Raw genomic sequence first — 22947 nt, 5'->3', positions numbered from 1 at the left:
CGTGAGCGTAGACCTCCCTGGTGATTTAAGTAAGAGGCTGCCGCTCTAGCACTAGGACATGACAGCCTCTCAACTGAGGGAGAAAGTATTTCAGGGCCAGAAATACATATTCCATCAACTTGAGGCAATTGATTTGCTAGTCAAGATGATGCCTCCCCAAACCCTTGGGCTGGACGATCACTTAAGACCGCTACCCAGCCCGACAGGCAGGCGTCTGTCGTTAGCATTATGCGACGAGAAGACGCACCAAGAGTGGGACCCAAGGTGAGGAACCGGGGTCTGAACCACGTAGAAAGGGAACGAAGCTACAGCGCGTAACCCTTACCATAAACATGGATTTTAGAAAGTACACGAAGCGTTCAGCGCGTGACTTACCATAAACATGGATTTTTAGAAAGGACACAAAGCACCCAATGCGTGCTCTTGCCTCTATTTGCCCTTGGGGAATTTGAGCCACAAATGAAGTGGTCTCATGTGCAAAAGGCCCAGAGGGATCCCTGTGGACGCAGCTGCCATGAGACCTATCCTGACCTAGCCAGATGTTGCTTTAGGGTGTTTAAAAATGGTCTTGACAAGCGGGGGACAGTTGTGCCCCCGATGGTGACAGAGTCCCATTTAAACCCCAAGCACGTTGGAGAGTGAACGCTCTTCTTAGCGTTGCAACTCAACCCCATAGAAAGAAGCGTGGATCGATATTAATGTCGAAAGCGCAAGCTCCTGAGACTGTGCCAGTATCAGTCAATCGTCTATGTAACATGGCTAGGTCGAATGGAAGAACCCGATATTGGTAGGCTTCGCCCCCAAAAGCAAACCTCGGGAACTTCCTGTGTTGTGGCAATATTTCTGTGAAAATATGCGTCTTTAAGATCGACCGTGAAGATCCAATCATGATGTTGAATTTGCAACACGATCTATTTGATAGTTAGCATCTTGAACTTGAGCGTTCTGACGGAACGGTTCAAGCCTCAAAGATCTAAAAACGGACGCAGTCCCCCATTTCTTCTTGTGACAGCAGATGCGCCTACTTCTGTTTTATGGTAGTGGGAACACACCGTTAAAACGAGGAGGGCAACATATTCCTTTTACTGTCTTTAGGACACAAAAAGAGATACCCGGCAGTAGCTTTCACGCTGCCAAAGTCTCTTTAAAGGGTACCAAATTTAATACTTCGAATTGGGGGAATGTTAACTGTTCTGTGTCCTGGGTGATAACAGGAAACAACAGAACCTTCAACATTTCGCTGGAAACCGCTACCCCCTGAATCACCAAAGGTGGCAGGGATGTAACAGTGGTTTCGTGAGGGTGTCAGGTAGGAGCTGATTGATGTATTTTACATGCCCTATCCTGAAGGGGCACACCCCCACAGACCTGGGACAAAAAACTCAGGATTTCTGTCTCTGGTATATTATGAGGCTGCTGAGCGCGACAAACCGGTCCCCAGTCATTACGAGGGGGAACGCAACTCGCCACACTCTGCTTTTGAGCCCTCTTTTTTTTTTTAAATCAGATCAGCCTGGTACGCCTGCAACACTGCCATAGTGTGCAGAGCAGCACCAGTCTGACCCCCACCAGCGTGGATGTCCTTATACACAGCATGGTGGGGAGTGCTGACTCCTTAAATGACGATGAGCCACAGAGAAGAGATAGCCAGCAAGCGTCTCTTCGGACTGGCGCATCATCGTATGCACATGCCCCCATGATAGTCTAATAAATTGACGTCAAGGGCACAAATAATAAGGTTTTCCCCATGCACGAGTTAACGTCATGGAGATCCTCAAGGAGGACAGTCTAGCTGTAATCTGGCCACTGCACGAGTCACCAACTCGAGTAACCACTCACACGCTTATCATAACGAGAGAAGTGCTCGGAGTCAGTACTCTCAAAGTCCATCATAATATATATATATATTTTTTAGATGGCTTTTACAATATTTAATCCCTCAGAATTAAATGTGGCCAAAGAACAGCCAGACAATAAATTATTACAAGCATTTGATATATTGCATTGAATATCTGATTTCTCATCATCATTCAATTCATCAGCAATAAATACAGCCAAATATCAATCAGACACGGTCTGGATGACAGGCTGTATTTAAATCCTTCATAAGATCAGCCTGGTATGCCTGTAGTGTACAGCGCAGTACCAGCCTGACCCGCTGAAAATGCATGTGATAATACGATCCCAGGGGAGAGAAAGCTCGCGCGCGTCTCTCCAATCTGAGACCGCATCATATAATCGCGTGCCTTTGCACCCGCGATAGTCGAATTGATTGACGTCGAGGGCACAAAGACACGTCATGTATAAATATATATTATATTTACATCTTTATTTATAATCTTTGAGTGTCTTTTTGTTGTGATCAGTGTAGTCTGGCCACTGCACGAACGATCGCCCCGAGCAGTTCTCCTTTTATTATCACGGGAGGAACGCTCGTAGGCGGCAAACTCACGAGATTAAATGTCCTCTGCCCGAGCCGAAGAAGCGCCGAGGCACGCTTCGGTAGTCAGGCAAAAAGGACATCGCGATCTGGAGAGAGAGCAAGCGAAAAGGACGCACCCGTCTCTCGCTCCTCAGCCAGATCGACACGCGAGCCCCACAATCGCATTGTGGGTGCCACCCCTTTGAAATAAGCAAAGCGAACGCGAAGCACTTAAACTGTGAACATTCCACTGTGCTCGAATTCACCATGCTCAAACGCAAGGGCAGCATGCTCTTTCCCAAACAAACAAAGCAGTAAGCGTGTGTATCCAGTTCTGAATAGGACGAAAACATGGAGGGACACAGCCCTCACTTCCTTGACACATTTCTCTTTCTCCTTTACTTTTTCTAAACTCCTTTTTAGATCGTAGAGAGATGAGAAAGAGAAAATCTGCACACTGTCAGTGATAAACTAAATAACTCCTAACAAAGATCTGTAGTAGATAGAGAGGAGATAAATGCTTGCACACCAAACACAGAGAGGTCTCTGAAGACAAAAGACCTGACGATGCACCTGCGGCTCATCTAATTATAGCCTCGCGTCGCGGGTGCGCGCCGATTACGTCACCGACCGAGGCTATATTACTTCCGGTCGATTCCATCGACGTGTTTACACACTATATTCACAGCAGGTCACGATTAAAGACGTTCCCAATGCGCTAAGCAGCGCAGCATCGATTGTAGCTTTTGAAAGGGAACATCTAGTGTAGGGCTTACTGTGAATCTTTTATTTTACTCAGGAACTGCTAATGCAATTACAAAGAAACAGAAAAGAACATATCTGATTAAACGTGAAGCAGAAAGACTGAAATAGTATTTTCTTGTAAAAAGTTCTCCAATAATTATTCTTTTATATTTACAACCTTGAAAATAAGTCGTCTTATTTTTTTTTATTTTTTTTACAGTGTAACGCATTTTTCTTTTAACGATTTTTCTTTTATTAGTATGCAACTCTGCCTATAGAGTGGAGTTTGGCATTGATTCTCTACTACGCATAAAAATATCACATGCAAATATTGGGTAAACCCATGCATTTTAATTGTATTGAACTACAATATGTATTATTGATCATTTTAGGCATTGAATGGATTTCTCTAGCTACGTCCATCATCTTGGATTGATTTTTCTCACTGGTCAGGGCTGTGTTTGTCAAAATCATTGTAAGCCTAAGTAGATCCTATTGACACCAATGGTCTCTGCAATTATGTTCTCATGCAATACAGGTTTGCATTTTACCTTGAAAACACGCTTTGCACTGCGTCATACAGTAGCACAACTTTAGTTGATGAACTATTTATTTTGTTGAGACTGAAGATACATATACGAACGATAATGTCATTTATATATCATACTTATTAATAATAAAAATAAAAAAATCTGTGCTAAACCTGGTAAGGACAGGGTTAGTAGGGGGAGCGTGTGAAACCCGAGGGAGGGGTTCTAGCAGACCAATCACAGCGATTGCGTCCGCGTAGAATTGACGCGTTGTTACATTTTTGGAGAGGTGTATGCCGGAGGGTACGCGCGCTACACACAGCCTACGGCGTAGCTACGGCGTCAGTTCGACGCAGAAGTATAAATCAGCCTTTAGTCTTTTCATTTTATTTGTGTTTCAGGCATTTTCATTTAATCTGAATTGAACACATCCACACTTTCTCACACAACCTCTAAGAATAATGGAACAAATTAGCAGTTATTTCAGCTAATAACATATTTTCTAAGAAATCGAATCTCATCCAGATTATTATAAAGTACTCGTTGCGCTTCATTGCACCTTCATTGTGAATTCAGACTTTTTTGCCAACTTTCCGTGTAAAATGGCCACAGAACAGCCATTGCAGAAGCAGCGTCAGGTGTACTTTCACCTGAATTATGAGTGTGACGTCCCATTGGTCGCTTCCAGTGTAAACAGGGTGTTTGGAGGCTGCGCTGGCCTATATTCAGGATTTACAGCCTGGTCTCTGCTCCAGTGGGCAGACTTCTTCTCCCACCATCCTTTCCCACCGACAGGTTATCTTTTATCACTAAAGCACTTCACTGGTATATCATTATACTTCCTTTAGTTCATTTCCTTCTGCACCTTTTCCTTGCTCCACCTTTTCTTTTTCCCCTCTCTCTTCCACCACCCCTCATCTCTCTAATTCCCACTTCAATCCCAGCATCCCTCTCTGCTCTGCCACCTCCTCACCCAAGGGTCCCGTAAAGCAGACTGTGACACACTCTGGTGATCTGGATAACAAATAACCTTGGAGAACCGGCTGGATGGGGAACACGGCTTACCAGCAGCCACGGACAGGTGTGACAATGGCCCAGCATGCAACAGGAGGAGCGGGGAGATATATTTAGTGTCTGATCTCTCCGGTGGCCGGGGTTTGGTGGTATTAGTGGTGTAAAGTGTGGATTGGTCAGACCCCAGGCTGTGTGTCTCTGTCAGTCCTGACAGTCTGTAAAAATGGAGAGTTATCTTTCATCGGGGCTTGGATGATTTGGGGCCAGTCAGCAAGTTCATATTTTCATGGTGTTTGGACAACAAATTATAACCGTTTGTATGCTGTAACTTCAGATCCATTACCCCAGCAAAACAAATCTTACTTATCTTTCCATTTGTAAAAAAAAAAAAAAAGAATCCTGAAAATGGAAGCCTGTGCATTTGAGGATTTAAATATAGACATTTACATTTTTTATACTGTTCGTGTGTCGAAAATGTTATTTCGATGAAACGATTGTACTATATTTTAGTTCAATCATATTTTTTTATTTAATATTTTGTATTTGTATGGGATTTTGTGGTACTGATGGCGTAGTTATAATCCATTTATTCCCTTTTTGAGCTTGGATCTGATAATGAAATGTCCAACTTAAATGGTCATGAATCATGAATACTTTGGAGCACATTCAGTGTGGTCTCTTTTAAAAAAGACACTGGGCAGATTATTACTAAAGTGAAAAAAAGGTGAATTGTTTTAAAATATTTTGTTGTGAAGAAATGCACAAATATTTAGCATTTTTATATAAAATATATTTTTTCCATAAGTAAGTTTTACTCTAAAACTGTGAGAAAATCTAAACAAGTTGTGTTACAAATTTGAAGTTGATATCTCGAAAAAAGTGTGTGTGTGTGTTCACAAAGCAAGTCAAAAGCCAAAACCTTTACCAAGTTTCATACCATTCTGTAAAAAATAAAAACATTCTTGAACAAAAAGCACACATTTTCAGTCAAAAATGTCCTAACAGCACCTGAGGGTAACGAATGTTTCAGTGTTATTTTAATATATTTTTTTAATAGTATTTATTAATATTTAAAATGTGCTTTTATTTTTATATTTTTGGTTTTCATTTTAATTTGTGCTTTTGTCATTTATATTAGTTTGTTATCATTTCTATTTAATAAGTCTATTACAATTATTTTTACTTTAGTGATTTTAGTACTTTAAATTAACCATTTTATTTAAGTTATTTCACATTTTTATTTTTATTTAGCTTTATGTCCATTCAGCTTTATTATATCTTAACGGAAATATTTTAATATTAGTATTACAATATTTTGGTTAATACTCCAATATAAACCACTATGCACCACATGCACAAATATTGTGTATTTGGTTAATTATATAAGAATGTTTATTTCTCTTGTTTTGTCCATCTTTCACTGAACTTGTTGAAATGCATTGTGGGGTTGCATTTTCTGTGAAGAATGAATGCTATGCTACCTTAGAATTTGACTAAAATAAGCTATCTTACCTTGGTGTCACCATGTGATGCTTAAAATCGGTATCCATACATAATCAAATTTTTCATAATCAAGATAGGTTTTGGAACACAGCTACAGTATATCATGTGCATCTAATGTATGACCACAAACAAGATACTCATCGTTTCATTGCCGTCCTCTAGTCATCCATACACCTGCTGATCAACTCGTCCTATCATACAGAAGCTCCTGCAGTCCTCCTCACTGTCAGCTCTAGTTACGGCCATGAGGAAGTGCTTTAGACTGACAGGAAACCAGAGGCCACGAGAGGATCTAATTGCAAAGTGGGACAGAGTCAATAAGGAGAACAAATTATAAATGGCGGCTAAATAGAAACAGGCCTCAACTGATTGCACAGAGGTGACAGAGACCAGACAGAAAGTTAGTGAGACATTTAGAAATACAAGATGCAATTAATCTTTTTTTTTTTCTGTTTTAAAGAATGAAAGTAGCTAAATTGTAGCAGGGTGTGTTCAAACTTGTAGTTTAGTTCTCGAACATCTAAAACAATGCTGTGTTCTGGACTAAATGCGTTCGTTGTATGTGTGTACAGGTATGATGGTATTTTCTACCAGCTGAGAACTCATGAAGAGCTTCTAAAATGTGTAAAGGAGGCAAAACCGCACCAGGAATTCCTTCATTACTCACAAATGAAGATCTTCTGCAAGGAGATGGCGGTTCCAAGGCGACACAAGAAGAACCAGGTATGCTTGAGCATTCTGTCCTTTAGGGTCCCATCTTGTGACATCACGTCCTGTTATTGGTTCGTTCAGATGTCTTTGGTCCATCTTGTGTTCATATTTCAGTCAAACCTCACCAATTTATTTGAAAGAGGCCAAAAAAGGTGAGTCTGCCAAATGTAAACACACCCTAAATGACCATTTTTAAAACCTGATTTAATACTATAAAATGGACACCGAATGTGTATCAACTTTTAGTTTTTTGAGTGATTGTGGACTGTTTTTTCAGATGTAAAGTTTAAAAAAAGTTACAAAATTAATTTGCTATATTTTATAGAGTTCAATAAATCTTAAATAATTACTGTATTAGGTACAAGGGTTTTAACACTTACATGCACATCTTTTGAGTGTAAAGATCATTGACCAGACAAATCTCTTGAGCAAAATTGGAAGCAAATTGAGGAAAAAGTCAATAAATCCATATGCAACAAAGTGTCTCTGTGAAATTGTGAAGTGTACGTCTTTTCATGTTGTGGCATCTTCTGATCCTCTTAAGATAATTTAGGAAAAAACAATTGTGTGTGTGTGTGTGTGTGTGTGAACTAAAGTATGAAATTCCAGGGTGATGTCAAAGGCTTTAGTCTGTTAAAGGCTTGCACAAATTTGTAATAGTTGCATAGACTCTAATACATAAATGATCAACGTATTGACATCATCTAAAATGAAAGCTCTTACTGTATATGTCCAACTTTAGAGACATAAAGATCCTTATGAAGAAAATGCATGTTAGAACCACACTTAACATGCAAACACTTCTAAATACTAACGAGCAAACTATTTTCATGAGAAAGATGAGGAACATTTTCCCCCTCTTGTGTTTTGATGTATTTCAGCGGTCCGGGCACTACGAGAGTGATGTTCACCCGTGAGAACAAGTAGAGCTAAGAGCAGATGAATTACCAGAACTGTGAGTTGTTGAGATCGGACTGTTCTCATCTCTGAATTGTCCAGAAGTGTCCATGATAAACTAGCAGCATTGTGAAACCATTGTGCCTTACCGTTTGCAATTCCTATTATACGAGTCCTTTCAGAATTGCACTTTTCAAAGGGTTAGAGCCTGACTCAAGGTATAGTAATGGCCACTTCAGACTGGGCAGCACATCAGGGAACTCATTCAGAGCACCCTATAGCTTCAGTGCATCTGGCAATGGAAGCATCTCATGCTGCTTTTACCTACAGTGAGCATGAAAAGCACTGCAGACAGTGTCACAAAAAGGTGATTTTATGGCACTGCCAGGCAGGGAGCAAGCATGAAGTGTGCATAGTAAACAGTAAAAACATTTGTCCTTAGAGCAGAAACAAGTTCTATTGATTGCTTTGATATATTGCAGAAGGAAAACAATGACTCTTGGCTTAATGAAATTTTACTTTCTTGTTATGCTCTCAGTGAATTTAAATGAGTTCAAGAACTGATGCACCGCGGCGACAGGTTCAGTCTCGCGGCAGCCTGCTCGACAACCAGTTTGACGTTCTCATGGGAAGAGTTGAACTTTTTTAAAGCTGAATTGCATTGCGTTTTCACATCATGTCGAATGTCATACAGGTGTCTGTTACATCTAACAGATTTGTCCATTTTCTGAATGTGCTGTATAAGTGGCTCTTGCTCTTGCACTGTTAAGCCAGGTGGTTGCTCACTGACCCTGGCTAAAAGAGCCCATACGTTTCAATGATATTCTGCAGCCAGTTGAATAAAACAACACACATATGACTTGTTTAATTACAACTAAAGGTTTTCTTAACTCATAAGAGGTTTGTGCAAGTAGGCCCTTACCTTTAGATATATAAGCTTAAGTCATTCCTTCAGCTTAAAGGGATAGTTCACCAAAATCTTAAGGGGGTGGTTGATAATGATTGAACTTTTTTAACTTTAGTTCGTGTGTAATGTTGCTATTTGAGCATAAACAACATCTGCAAAGTTACGATGCTCAAAGTTCAAAGCAAAGGAAGATATTTGCTTTTAAAGAAATAGTTTTTTTAAGGACTATAACAAATGGCTGGTAGGGACTACACAACATTCCTCCCGGGTTAGTGACATCACCAACCCTAAAATTTACATAAATTATCATGAATATGCTAATCAATGACTAGAAGATAACTACATAAATTCATCAACTAATCATTCAAAAATGTCTTGTTGCATTCTACATGTGTCACTTCTTCTTGAGTCTCTCCATTATTGTCTGACTTAAAGGGCATCTTGCAGAGAACTATAGAGTTGGTTGAATATGTAGGTGTGAGCTCAAACTGTATGCATGAGCTTTGATAATATTGATACTTGTCTTAGTAAGCACTGCTAAATAATTTCTCTTTTTGTGATTGCTATTTAGCGCAACACAAAGGAAATAATTAATAAGCAAGAAAAAAAATCACTTACCTAACCAATAATCATCTCTTTCCACTCATGCTCTAAGCAATCTCTCTACATTATTAAGAGGTCGGGGGCTAAATCACCATAACTCTGAGAGCGCTTACTTCCCAACCTCTTCACTGTGTTTATCAGACGCCACCAATTAACTATCTCAAACACCAAACACACTTCTGAATATAATGCAATAAATCAGTATGGTAGCACGTCGGCCATGAAAGCCATTTGCCTTTTTTCCGTGAGGGAGAGAGAGATGACAAACATTGGATTTGACATTACGAAATGGATTACATTTTAGACCAATTAAAATTAAATGGGCTGCAATGAGTGTTGACCCTGACCAAATTGGCCACTACTGATCTCATCAGCACTGTATCTCCTATCGGCCAGGCGGGGAGTCTGATTCCAGCGGTCGTCATGGTGAGAAAATGAGAGGGAAAGAGAGAACTGATAAGCACGAGTAATAATGTGGTTTATAACTGTAAATAATGTGGTGGTAAGTCAGATTTAAACGTCTCATATTTTACACTGTAATGCATTTTATTATTTTTTTGTTTCATGAATTCACTGTTATTTTTAGTCATGCAGTGATTCCATAAAAAAAGCCATTAAAACATTGGTATGTGTTTATCGGAAAGAACTCCAGTGACTTATTTCCAGCGCATTCAGGCCGCGTTCACCCTTCACTTCATTAGTGATACCACCATCACTTTGCAAGCGCGATCCTATGTACCTAATGCTGTTTGACTTCATCAGGGCTTCGCCACTGACCAGGATGTTGCCATCAGAAGGATTGGTTTTCTTGATGTTGAGGCGGAGGCCATATTGGCTGAGGCAGCATTACATGCCTGGACTTGGTGTTACATTTCTTCCCGATTGATAGCAGCTAGCATAATGCTAGCATAATGTCGTCTGCATAGAGCAGAGCCCATGGGATTCCCTGTTGCAGGTCTTGGGTGATGGTGTCCAAGACTAAGATGAAGAGAAGCACTGACAATGCTAAGCCACCAACCTTCATAGGAAAGCTAACAGAAGTACCAGCATCAGCATCTCACAGCATCTCACATGACTGCTGGTGCTCTCATAGAGCATTTGACCTATATATATATATATACATACCATATATATATACCTTTTTTCTATATGAGAAGTTTGCACAGTGAATTATGTCTCCACAATAGAATTATTATTATTATTTTAATTATTTTTTGCTAATTTGATTGATAGAGAACACGTGACAGGAAATTGTAAGGAGAAAAGGACGGGATGGGATTGGTAAATGCGAATTAAGATGAATTGGATCTCACGTCTCCCACACATACTATAAATGCCACTGCACAACATGTCGGAACATGTGCCAGAGCAACATGCAGTCTCTTGAGGAACATGACCTATTTGTTGTAAAAAAAAGCAAAAGATCCCTCCATTTTTATTTGTGTTTTCAACACTTTTTCAAAATCATTAAATCGTTATCACCACTTGTCCTAACTGGGTGACCTGTATTTGCAGCTTAGTTTTAGATGGTTTATGTATGTTTCTCAACTATATAGGCCTACTGTAGGGTCGCCAAAGCTCCCTTAAAGATCTATGTAGTACACATAAGCTACTTTCTGCTGATTCAGCATCTCATTAAGATCGCTTAAAGGGATAGTTCACCCAAAAATGTAAATTCTGTCATTATTTACTCGCGCTTAAGTTGTTTCAAACCTATATGAATTTATTTCTTCTACTGAACACAAAAGAAGATATTTCAGTAACCAAACAGCTGACGGACCCCATTGATTTCCATAGTATGTATATACAGTATGTATATATATATATATATATATATATATATATATATATATATATATATATATATATATATATATATATATATATATATATATATATATAATATAGATACACACATATTTCATATGTTGAAGTCAATGAGGGAATTCATACAGGTTTGGAACAACTTGTGGGTGAGTAAATGATTTTCATTTTTGGGTGAACTATCCCCTTCATGTTTTCAAGACAGTTCAACTTTGAGTTCATGCATTTTTTTTATTGTTTTCTGTTTTAAATGCAAAAAACTATTTTGTCAGTTTATTTTGGATTTAAATGTATATAGCTATATTTTTTTATTTATTAAGTATTTTCAAGAGCATGTTTCTATTTTTTCCTGTCTTTGTCTCTGAATGTGTGAAGACCGTATTCAGCATAAAGGGTGCATTTCACTTTCTGTCCATATTGGTCCCTCATTCTCTAAATTGTTTCCATCCTGAGAGGCACTTCAAAACCCCCGCGCTTACCCGCAACAATTAAACACAGCAGCGTGGCAGACGATGTTTTGATTGCTCATTAAGATGGAGAGGCAGAAGCCATTGCCGCAGATGCTCTTGTTATCATGTAGGATAATTAATGTGGAATGAACAGAGAGTAATGGAAAGAAAATCAAAGGTGGAGAAGACAGGAATAGTGATAACTGCGCAGGCGAGATGCCCGTCACCCCCCTGCGTTACAGAGAAAAGACTGTTTAATGTTTTCATCAGGGCACGATGACCTTCGAGTCAGAAGTATCAAGGGAACTGCTGTAATTGACATGGCAACCTATCAGAACAGAGCTTGTGAACTACAGAACGGGCCCTCATGCTATGATATATTTAAAGGGTCTCTTTACATAATCCTCTTTTTCCATTTTTTTTTTAATGGGAATTTTTTTTCCCCCTAAAGTTTTTCTCCTGAAGCCTTAAAGTAATTTAAGTAAATATTTTCAAGAAATAGTAATATAATATAATATATAACTATAAAGACCATTTGACTTTAAGGTACAATACATTTCAAAATATATTTTATGTTAGTTTTATTAATTTTTGTTCTTGCATATAAAATTCAAGCACAATTCAACTTCAATTCGATTACGAGTACTCAAAGTGTTTTGGATGCTGCATGAAGGATTCTAGGTTTTGGAACAGAGCCAATATTACAGGACATGTATTTACGTTGACCTGAACTGCATTAAATATGAATAGCTGAATAAATGGCTGCAGTGCAGAGTGGCAGACGTTTGTGTGTGTGTGTACGTGCGTGTGAGAGAGAGAGAGAGAGTGAAAGTATTTGTTTGTACGGGAGTGTGTCGGGCCGGAGGCCAGTGTCTGCCCTTTAGAGGTGTTACTGTGCTAAACATGCACTGAACTCTGTTATATCTCTAGTTTTCGCGCTTCGATGAATTCTTTCTTCTCCTTTCTCACTTTTCTTTGCCTTATGCTCACTGTCTGAGGTACCCAAGAGGTGCAGACAAATTAATGAAGCACTCATGCAGTTAATGTAACATGGATCTTAATCACTGCAGTCTAACTAGTTTTCATCCAGAACTCCGCTCTATGGCGTAGTATCAGTGCTATAAGTATTTATGTTTTGGAATACCATGCATAAAATATTCATACCTGGCAGAAAATTTTGAAAAAGTTTCCCTGATGATTGTCGTATTGACGTATAATGAAAATACGTGTGTGTGTGTGTGTGTGTGTGTGTGTGTGTGTGTGTGTGTGTGTGTGTGTGTGTGTGTGTATGCATGAACTGGACTTTTTTTGTAGATGTTCCTAATGCTTCTGAATTGTGGTGGCATCTGAGGTCTGCGGCTGTAGATTTGGTCATGATCATGAGCTAAAATCTGGATTTTCATTCCGAGATGTTTTTTCAGATGAACGATTGAATAAGCCCCTGAAAGGCAGGTTCTACCCGTCAAATGCCCTGCTGTGATGTTCTAGAAGAGCAGGTATTTCAATCAGAGACAAAATCTACAGAAACTTCTACAAATCCATTGCCTTAAGGGATGTCTTTATAACCGTGAACACCTTTGTGCTCTAATCCCAATTATTACACGGTTCTCTCGAATACTTTACATTTACATTTATTCATTTAGCAGACGCTTTTATCCAAAGCGACTTACAAATGAGAAACAATAGAAGCAATTAAACTAGCAGTAAGACAACAGTATGTAAGAGTTTTTTTAAGAATAGAGAAGAAAGTGTTAGTATTACTGGATCAAGTGCTGCCGAAAAAGATATGTCTTCAGCAGTTTCTTAAAACTGCTTGATTCTGATTGGTCAATTGACCAAAATATATATATATATTTTTATTTTATAATGATCGACCACTAAATTAAATAACTGTCCCAGGCTGCTGGTTTCCTAACTGTACTAGTTTTAAATGATATCTCTCGGTTAACTTTCTTTAACATCACAATTCAAATCTCAAGACTTAGACCTGACTTGACCTGGGGTGCGTTTCTCGTACAACTATATAGCTCACTGCTTAACTATAGTACGATGCATCGTTGGAGAAATCAACTAGCTAGTCACGACTGTTTCCCGAAACCGTATGTCTCAAAGTATCGTTCAACTTCAACCACGTTGGTTTATGACGTCTCGCACGTGGTGGACTAATAACTTATTTTAATTAATCTGTTTGAGATCGAATTAACGCTAGATTTTGTCATATAAGTTACAGACATGGCATCTGAAGACCATTTCAATTTTGCTTTAATACCAGACTCAATATTTGCCTCGTTCTTACATGGAGCACGTTCACACATGCGCAGTCTTCAAAAACGGTGCTTTAAATCTCTTGACAAACTAGAAGACGTAAATTACATTTGTATGTATTCTAAATAAATAACACGGGTTGTACTGAATGTCAGCTTGCTTATTTTGCTAAAGATAAGGATTTATTCAATCTACATCTCATGTAAACTAGAAACTATGCTTCAAACCACAGCTCGAGAACTGTCGTTCCAGCCACACAAGTTTGCGATGCTGTTTGCGAACGTTCGTTGAAACGATGGTTTCGGGAAACACCAAATCGTTGAACTATGCTGATAACGACGGAACTTGCGACCATAGTTGGCTAACGATGCTTTCGGGAAACGCACCCCTGTATGGTTTGTCAAATGTTTCTTATGTATTAAATGTAAAAGAAGTAAGTTACAGTTTATTAGTTGAGTTGTTTGGTTGGTTGGTGATTTAGATTGCTAACTAAATATTTTGATAATTCATTATTGCAAAGTAAACCACTTAAAACCTGCATCAGAGTCTTGAATATGATGATGTCGTTTATTTTGCCATAACGACCGTCTGACTGTACATTATCCTTTACTTACTGTTCTGGGGAGAATTCATATTAATTCAGATTTCCCTGATGTTTGTTAGTGTCTGTTTAAAAGTCACTTTGCATGAGGACAGAACATTTTTGGTGCACCCCTAGAATTACTTGCTGTAATAATGCTAGTTTAGAAATTGATTTTTTTAATCATAATTAATTAGACATAAAACTAAAGTCTTAGGCTGAAGGTAGCAAAATATGGTGGTTGTTTCTTAATGAAAGCTTTGGCTCATTTCCACACTGGCTGGAGATGTCCTCAATCCCTCTTAGCATTTTATTAAGGGCCAAGGTGCCCTCATAAACTATTCTGATTGGACCATTTCAAATGGACATGCGGTTTAACCTTTTATCTTGAGGGAGGTGTCTGGAATGACCTCTTTAAGGAATTATGCTATAGACCGATCAGCTCTATAACTCTACACGAACAGAAGCCAAACCCAATATCATATCAACATGATCTTCTTCACATCATGTTATAATTTCTGTGTTTATGGTGCTGTTGTCTCATTAATGAGGTTTGAGAGCAGAATGTTAATGCATGCAATTATTTAATGGCAGTGCAGGCAAGAGAATCTCTCTTCACATCCTGATAGCAATCAATTATAGAAGTGGTCTAAATATTAAAACATGTACATATATCTTCTGTGGAATTCTTGGGACCAAAAAGTGTTCGTCCAATTGCATTCAGCCCGATGATACGCTGTCCTGCCTGCCTATCAACATATGTGTTTCCATACCTCCGTGCAAACATCAAGCTCATGCGTTCATGCCATATCATAACAGTAATTACGAGATGACAACTTGTGTCGTTCTGCTCGGAGCGGTTCACATCCTCAGACTCAGATTTATGTGTTCAACACCATCAATGCTGAAATAAATCTATATTGCAGATTTGTCAGAAATGTCAAGAAATTTTTTAGTTATTATTATCAATGTTGAAAACGGTTGTGCTGCTTAATATTTTTGTTGAAACAGAAAGTCTTTACTGTCACTTTTGATCAATTTAATGCATCCATGAATTAAACATAGTAAAGGCATGTGACAATAGTGTAGCATACTACTATTTATAATGTTCCTTATTGCGTAATACAATAATTTTCACTTACGTATTTCAATAGTTGGCAGTATGTAGTAAAGTAGTACGGAAGTATTCCATTCTGAACATGGCTATACCTACAAAACAGTGGTCAGAAAAACCTGAAATGAAGTACAGTGGTTTGTCAGACATGACAACGGTTCCTGTGTATACTTGTAAAAAATGTTTTGCCCGTGTTCATGTGCTACCGTGGCACTTTATGCTGATGTCAGCATGTACTGTGTCAGCTCAGCCTGTCTGGACGGCTGTTTTTCCTGTCGATCGTCTCTTCACAGGCTGACCGTGATTGGCTCTGAATCAGCCAGAGCATCAACCGGGCTCTCTGAACAAGTCCTCTCACCGTCATTCTGTCCAGAACTCACCGCAGTCTCCAGTGAAGGTGCTGGCAATTGTAGAAAGACCATTTGTGCTGCAGTTGAAATAAGCCAGAACGGGAAGCTCCCGTATTGATTTATCTGCAGGTTTATGGAAGCTAAAGAGTTAAATGGAATAATTTCTGCTATTTATTGTCATGTTGGCAGTTACACAGCCAATCTGCAAAAAGGACTAAAAGTGTCATAAAATTAGTGCATACCACTTATTATTTTTTTCCTAAGTCTTCTGAAGTCATATGATAGCTTTCAAAGTAATCTCATTCACTCAAATTTGATCAAATTCAGTTATACTTGTTCAATTAATAATGGAGCTTTAAATCAAGTTTGATCTCATTAATGCAAAACATCACTGGTTATCTCCTGCCGCCTGACTGATTGCATTTAAGTTCCTCACACAAAGCTATCAAAGACTTTAAAAATTGTGAATGTGTCGGGGGCTGTTTAAAAGGATACTTCACCCAAAAATTGAAATTCTGTCATTAACCCTCAAGTTGTTCCAATTCTGCTGAACACAAAATAAGATATTTGGAAGAATATGGGCAACCAAACAGTTGATGGGCCCAATTGACAAAGAAGATATTTCAGTTTCACTTTATTTTGATTGTCTCTAATAAGTAATATTACACCTACAAGTCTACTAACTCTCATTAGAGTGTAAGAGTATTAGTAGACTGGTAGGGTTAGAATAAGTTGGCATGTAGTTGCAAAGTCACTTATAGTCAGTGGTATGTCTGTTGGGGAGCATCAAAATAAACAGTTAGCAGATATTAAGCAGACAGTCTACTAATAGAGTTGCATGTTGTTGCAAAGTTACATATAGTCAACAAAATGTTTAAAAGGGACCATCAAAATAAAGTGTTACCGATATTTCCACATTGACGGCTGCGACAAAATGCGACAAAGAAGAAGACAACACGTTGGATAATGATTCACATTGCCTGATTCACGTTCGTCTGTTTAAAATAAAATCACTGGGCATTTCACTTTGAAAGTGTTGTTAAATGTAATTTTTTTTTTTTTTTTTTTTTAGAAATGTTTCCATATCCACATTTTTCCAATGAACCTGGGAAGTGCTTTTTGGTCCTTTGGCCACTATCCATTTTCCTTCTATGGAAGATAGAGGTTATATTCTGCATAACATCTTGTTTCATAGAAGAAAGTGTAATATAGATTCTGAACGACATGGAGCGTAAATTGTAACCAAATGTTCATTTTTGTGTGAACTATTCCAATAGGCTTAAATTATATTTGAACACTGGTCTGCTTGGTCAGCCTGATTTCATACAATGCGTCTCTATAGCACACATTGTATTTATTGTGCAATTTAAACGCAAAAATTAGTTTTTACGTGCATACGATACGCAGTTTTCGCATGCATATGATATGCACTTCATGGTGTATAACGCCACTAATCCTATTCCTATTCAAGGGATTTACAGTGTGTATAATTTGCACGATTAATACAATATAGAAACGCATTTCATGAGATCGTGTAGGCTTAACCATGTCTACTTGGGAATAAAATGTACCACGGAAAAGAAGAGAGGAATATAATTTTTAAAAGAAACTCAACAAAGCCTTTGAGCAATTTTGCCGTTCTCCACAGAAGTCCACATCCTGCTGGCCGTTCTCTATGGCTCTCCAGGTGAGTGGAAGCAAACAGATGGAAGTGGAAGCAGAATTGTATGACAGCTGTGCTGTTTGGCACATCCGGTGGGTTGAGGGCTCCATATTTAGGTGCTAAAGGTGAGTGAGTCGCAGTCCCGCTGCTAAAACCCTTCAACCGCATTCACAGCTTCCTACTCCTAATTTTTATTTTCCTATTCACAAGCGCTTCCGCACTCAAAACTGACCTTTCGCCAATCAGGAAACCCCAGGCAGCCTGGCTTTCAACGCTTGTTTGTGTGTGTGAGAGGGAAAGACAGTGTCTGCTTGTGTGAGTGTGTGCTCAACGTCTGCTGCACACATATGCACTGAACTTAAACATGCCGGTTGGCTGAAGGGTTCAGACAGTTTTACTGTGGAAAGGTCGAGAGATGTCTTCAGGAACTGTGAGTACACAAGTGAGCCTCAAAAGGGTTACATCACACATACATTTATTTATTAGTAGAATTAGTAAAAGCTTCACTTATATTGCTAGTAAATATGTTTTCACAAAACAGCAACAATTTTGTTTTAACATGCAATTTTTTTTTTTTTTTGCTGTTTCTTTGCTAATTTTGCTCATAATACTACTAATAATGTTATGCTAATATAAAATCAGTTTTTATTTGAGGGTTTATTAATATATACAAAAAAATACATATACATTTAATTTAATCCTTTGGTCTCTGTTGTTAATTTTAACCTTTAATATTATAGTAATTTACCAAGAAAGTTTCCATTATTGTTTATAGCATCAAGGTGCAGTCATATTAGTGATATTACAGTAGCAGCGGTCAATTTGACCACAACTTTAGTCGAGAGAGATCTGAAAAAATAGACATATCTACCTGATTAATATCCAAATTAATCCGTATCAAATTGAATCTAAAGCTCGTAAAAAAGAAAAAGAAAAAAAAAGATGTATACTGTATATATACACACCTTGCTGTTAATTTTTTATATAATAATATAATGTAATATAATCGTGTTTGTAAAGAAATCAATATCATAGAAATAATGATTGTAATGAGGCAGTGTTGATATCTTGTAGAGTTTCAAAACAACCTTTCAAAAACTTAATGATAGAATCTAGAGATGTCCTGAGATGAGAAGTGTTTCTCACAGATCCAGCCGACAGATCCACAGCTGTACAATTCACTAACAGTCAATGAGCCTGACAGCACCACTGGGCATGAATCTCATGAATCGAGTATAGCCAATCGGGTCAGAAGCCATTTCCCATTACAAATGCCCTATAAATATTCACGAGGTCATCTATAAATTAGCCGTTGAATATTAATGCTCTGTAAAGGATCAATTAGCATACTGTATCACATCATCTGCTATGAGATTTTCAGCCTGTTTGCATCTCATTTCATAAATATCTCACCCTGTTTCTTTGCCTCTGTGCAAAAATCTCACTCTCCTGATCCCTTGCTAATGTCTTTAACTGTTCCAATCCAATCTGATGAATTATTAATGTCATCGCTCATTAATTAATGGCCCTTTACGCTGGACTAAGCGAGCGAGTCGCCTCACAAATTGTGCCAGGGAGACTGTCATCATAAAAGCCCTCTTATATATCAGAGCTGACTGACAGGTGGCTTATCCAATCACATGCATCCATCAGGGAGGTAGATGTGCCCATGAGGTTGGCTTGACTTGGCTGAAAGTGAGGAATGTGTGAGCCTTCAGACATCACTAAATGTCCCTGTCAGCCATTCTGTCTTTATGACACATTGTGTCAAATCAAGGCCCTAGTGAGAGGTCAATTTCTTAAATATGTTTCACAGCAATTTATGTGGCAATTTTCAGAGAGTCGCTTTGACAGCCAGTTGTCAGGTCTATATATAAAACACATATTCATGTAAACATTACATTTACATTCATGCATTTGGCAGATGCTTTTATCCAAACGCTGCAATCAAGGTGTATATTTCATCAGCTTATGCATTCCCTAAAAGTCTGTCTATCATTCTATCAGTCTGATTGTCCATCCATCCACCTATCCGTCTATCTATCCATCCATCCGTCCGTCCGTCTATCTGTCAATCTGTCCATCTATCTATTCATCTATCTGTCTGTTTATCTGTCTACCCATCTATCCGTCCGTCACCCTTCCTTCCTTCCTTCCTTCCTTCCTTCCTTCCTTCCTTCCTTCCTTCCTTCCTTCCTTCCTTCCTTCCTTCCTTCCTTCCTTCCTTCCTTCCTTCCTTCCTTCCTTCCTTCCTTCCTTCCTTCCTTCCTTCCTTCCTTCCTTCCTTACTTACTTACTTACTTACTTACTTACTTTCTTACTGAGCCTAAAACTTTACCCTCACGTTTTTTTGCTTCCACAGAAGAGCCGTACTACATAGTTTTCTTTCTACTACATATTTGTTTTCGAACACAAGCGTCCTCAGCTTAAAACTAATAACAAAGCTGTAGCGAAGTCTTCTCTCTTTCTTACAACCGAACCAATAAAGTCCTGGATAAATGCAACGACACGGGTCCAGTGTATTCCCTCCCTCGCTTGTCATCGACTGCCCTGATGGCGGATGATAAAACTTCTTTCATTTTCTGGACTATTGTAGGCAAGGGGACCATTCTTACATTAATAACATCCAGGGCGGTTATGTCCAGGCTGAATCCTGCACACGGGGTGAACTAAAACCTTTTATGTCTGTGTTTCAGAGCCAAAGTGTTCCAGGCAGATATTTATAATGTGGGTTTCTCTGGATAGCAGGCCAAATGGTGCACTAAATGCAACAAATCAGGCCTGTGTTTTTTTTTTTCACTTTTAAGAGATTTTTTTTTCTTATAAGCACATTCCAATCAATTCCATTTTTGATATTGTGATTTTTATAGTTGAGTGTAAATCCTTTTGGTTTATTTCATTCAAAGCCGCATTGATTTTTTTCTCTCTCTTTCATTTGTATAATACAAGACACAACTAGCTTAAGTGGAGCAAGTCTCTCGACCGTTAAAAAAGTTTCTGCTGATCAATGGAAGGTCTAACCAACCAAAACAGACTTGATACTAGCTGTGCGTGTGGAATGTTTTCAGAAAATGTACAGTGACACTGTAAGCAGATGTAAGAGAAGGAATAAACACTCAGGAATGGGGATGCTCAAAGATGAAGCTACACAGATGATGCAAGAACAATGTAAGACAGTGATACATAGAAATACAGAGAGCGAGAGGGAGTAAACACAAACACACTGAGATCTCTCCCCACGTGACTGACAGTACAGTGTATTACTTTTGGCATAAACTTTAGTATAGCCTGTTGTGTTTGTCTAGTCTCATAATAAGTTGAGTTTATCGTAAAAATCACAAGATACGAGTTGGCTCATACAAAACATGCAACCTTTACTCCCATTGAGAGACATGTTGTTTTGTTCACTTGCTATCCATGATGTTATTTGAAGAAAGGGAAAAGCTTGCCTACATCAGTAAACAATGCGTTATATTTATTTATGCAGCACACGTTACAAATGTGTGATGTCTAGCAATGCTAAAGTCATGGGTTTGATTCTCAAGGGATGCGTCGACTGATATGCATGCGAATACAATACATCCAGTGCAAGATGTTTGGATACAAGCATCTGCCAAAATGTATAAATGTAAATATGTTTTCTCATAAGTGAATGAGGTCTGTGGTCAATAAAGCTCTAAAATGACAATAAATACCATAAAATTTAAATTAAAGTTAAAATAATTTCAGTCTTAAGTGATTCGATATGTTAACGATACACACAGTTTGCACAGTTTCTGCATTTTGAACATAAAATAACTTTCTATTGAGTTAAAAGTCAGAAGTGCGAGTTGCCGGATTACTTTACTGTATACTCATACATATTCTTGTGTTTTTGTGATTTTATACGTTTTTGTTATTTAAATATTTCTATCTTGCTTTTATTTTTATTTTAGTACTTAAGCTATTTTAGTAACCTTCCTAATTTGTCCATACATTTTTATTTTTTATTGAATATATTGTATTTTCTGTCAGCTTTATTTCAAACAACAGAACTTATTTTATAATAGTTTTAGTTAACAATAACAACACTGATTTGGATCAGTTGCATCACATCCGTAGGCCTAAAAAAGTAAATCTTAGATTTAGTTTATAATACAGTTACCAAATTTTGCTCAAATTTGTACATTTTACGTACGTTTTGTACACGGGTTGTATAAGCCTCTCTCGCGTATGCTTTTAATTAGTTACTTTCTAAAGTGAGATGGTTGAAACGCTACAAGTGAATCAAGTTTATTTGTATCGCTGCACATTTGCACTTAGCGTGTCTTCAAATGTTTGTGCGATAGTAAATATTCATCCCTCTTGTTCCTCGACACATTCCACTGCTGTACACTGATGAGCAGATGTTTGCTCCCTGCGTCTGTCAATCACATGAACCCTGAGGGTAAATCTTCTGCAATCTGGGGTTGTGATGTGAGTGTGACGTCTTCTTCACCAGTTATCACACTGGTTTGACGCTTTCTCCTTCCTTCTCTCTCAACTTCTTGACTAACATCTGCTGATCTGTTGCTCATCTACATATCAGATCAAATACACTCATCCTCATGATTTCACACACTCATTAGACCACCTAACATTACCATAACCATGCTTCTGTCAGTCACACTTGTGTCCTCCATATAAGCAGTTGCCAAGCTTCAGTCTGATGATGTTTGTAGTACAAAGCAGATATCTTCACTTAAATTTCATGTTTGTAGTAGGTCATTTCATGCAGCAATATTTTGGCTTGGTTATTTTTTCTAATAGCCAGTGCGGTGGAGTGGTTAAGACTTAAGTGCTTGTGAACGGATGTTTGATGGTTTATTTATTGTAAGAAGAGAGTTATTATTGTGCCCTTCAAATTGTGCTTCCATAATTTGACATACATTTCTTCAGAGTGAAACCAGATATTGAACCAGAAAAAGAAAATGCTGGAAAATCTTTGATCAATGTTAGGTTTTTTCTTTTGATATGCATCATGTCATAATAATATAATGCTTTAACTTTACACTTGCCTTAAATGGCATGTAATTTTAGTTGACGAAAATATTCAATTTGTACATTATTATCAACTAAAATAGTTAAACTGCAAAACACCTTTTTCAATATTCTGAAGTGTATATATGCATTACATACACTCTAAAAAATGCTGGGTTGTTTCAACCCAATTTTGGGTAAAATATGGACAAACCTAAACGTTGGGTTAAAAATGTAATTAAAAAATTAAACCCAACGGCTGGTTTTGTCCATATTTTACCCAAAATTGGGTTGAAACAACCCAGCATTTTTTAGAGTGTACATTTATATTTAAGTTTATTTAAGTAATTTATTACCTTTTTATGCGTTAAAC

The 22947-nt window shown here is 38.0% G+C and overlaps 1 protein-coding gene across 2 annotated transcripts in view; it reads left to right on the top strand.

Annotated features, from left to right (window-relative positions):
• LOC307010712 (uncharacterized protein) overlaps positions 1-22947 on the top strand; it is a 113235-nt gene that overhangs the window by 16250 nt on the left and 74038 nt on the right. The window contains exons 2-3 of one of the 2 annotated variants that reach the window (XM_079635634.1): positions 6786-6936; positions 17562-18495. In XM_079635634.1, the coding sequence (XP_079491760.1) occupies positions 6786-6936; positions 17562-17699 (289 nt within the window). In that variant the 3' untranslated portion in view covers positions 17700-18495. Of the gene's footprint in view, positions 1-6785; positions 6937-17561; positions 18496-22947 lie in introns of those variants that run through there. The other variant, XR_013800248.1, reaches the window with a different exon arrangement.

The sequence above is a fragment of the Phoxinus phoxinus genome (genome assembly GCF_949152265.1).
Source record: "Phoxinus phoxinus genome assembly, chromosome: 14".
NCBI classification, from domain to species: domain Eukaryota; kingdom Metazoa; phylum Chordata; class Actinopteri; order Cypriniformes; family Leuciscidae; genus Phoxinus; species Phoxinus phoxinus.
This window is presented reverse-complemented; position numbering and strand designations above follow the sequence as displayed.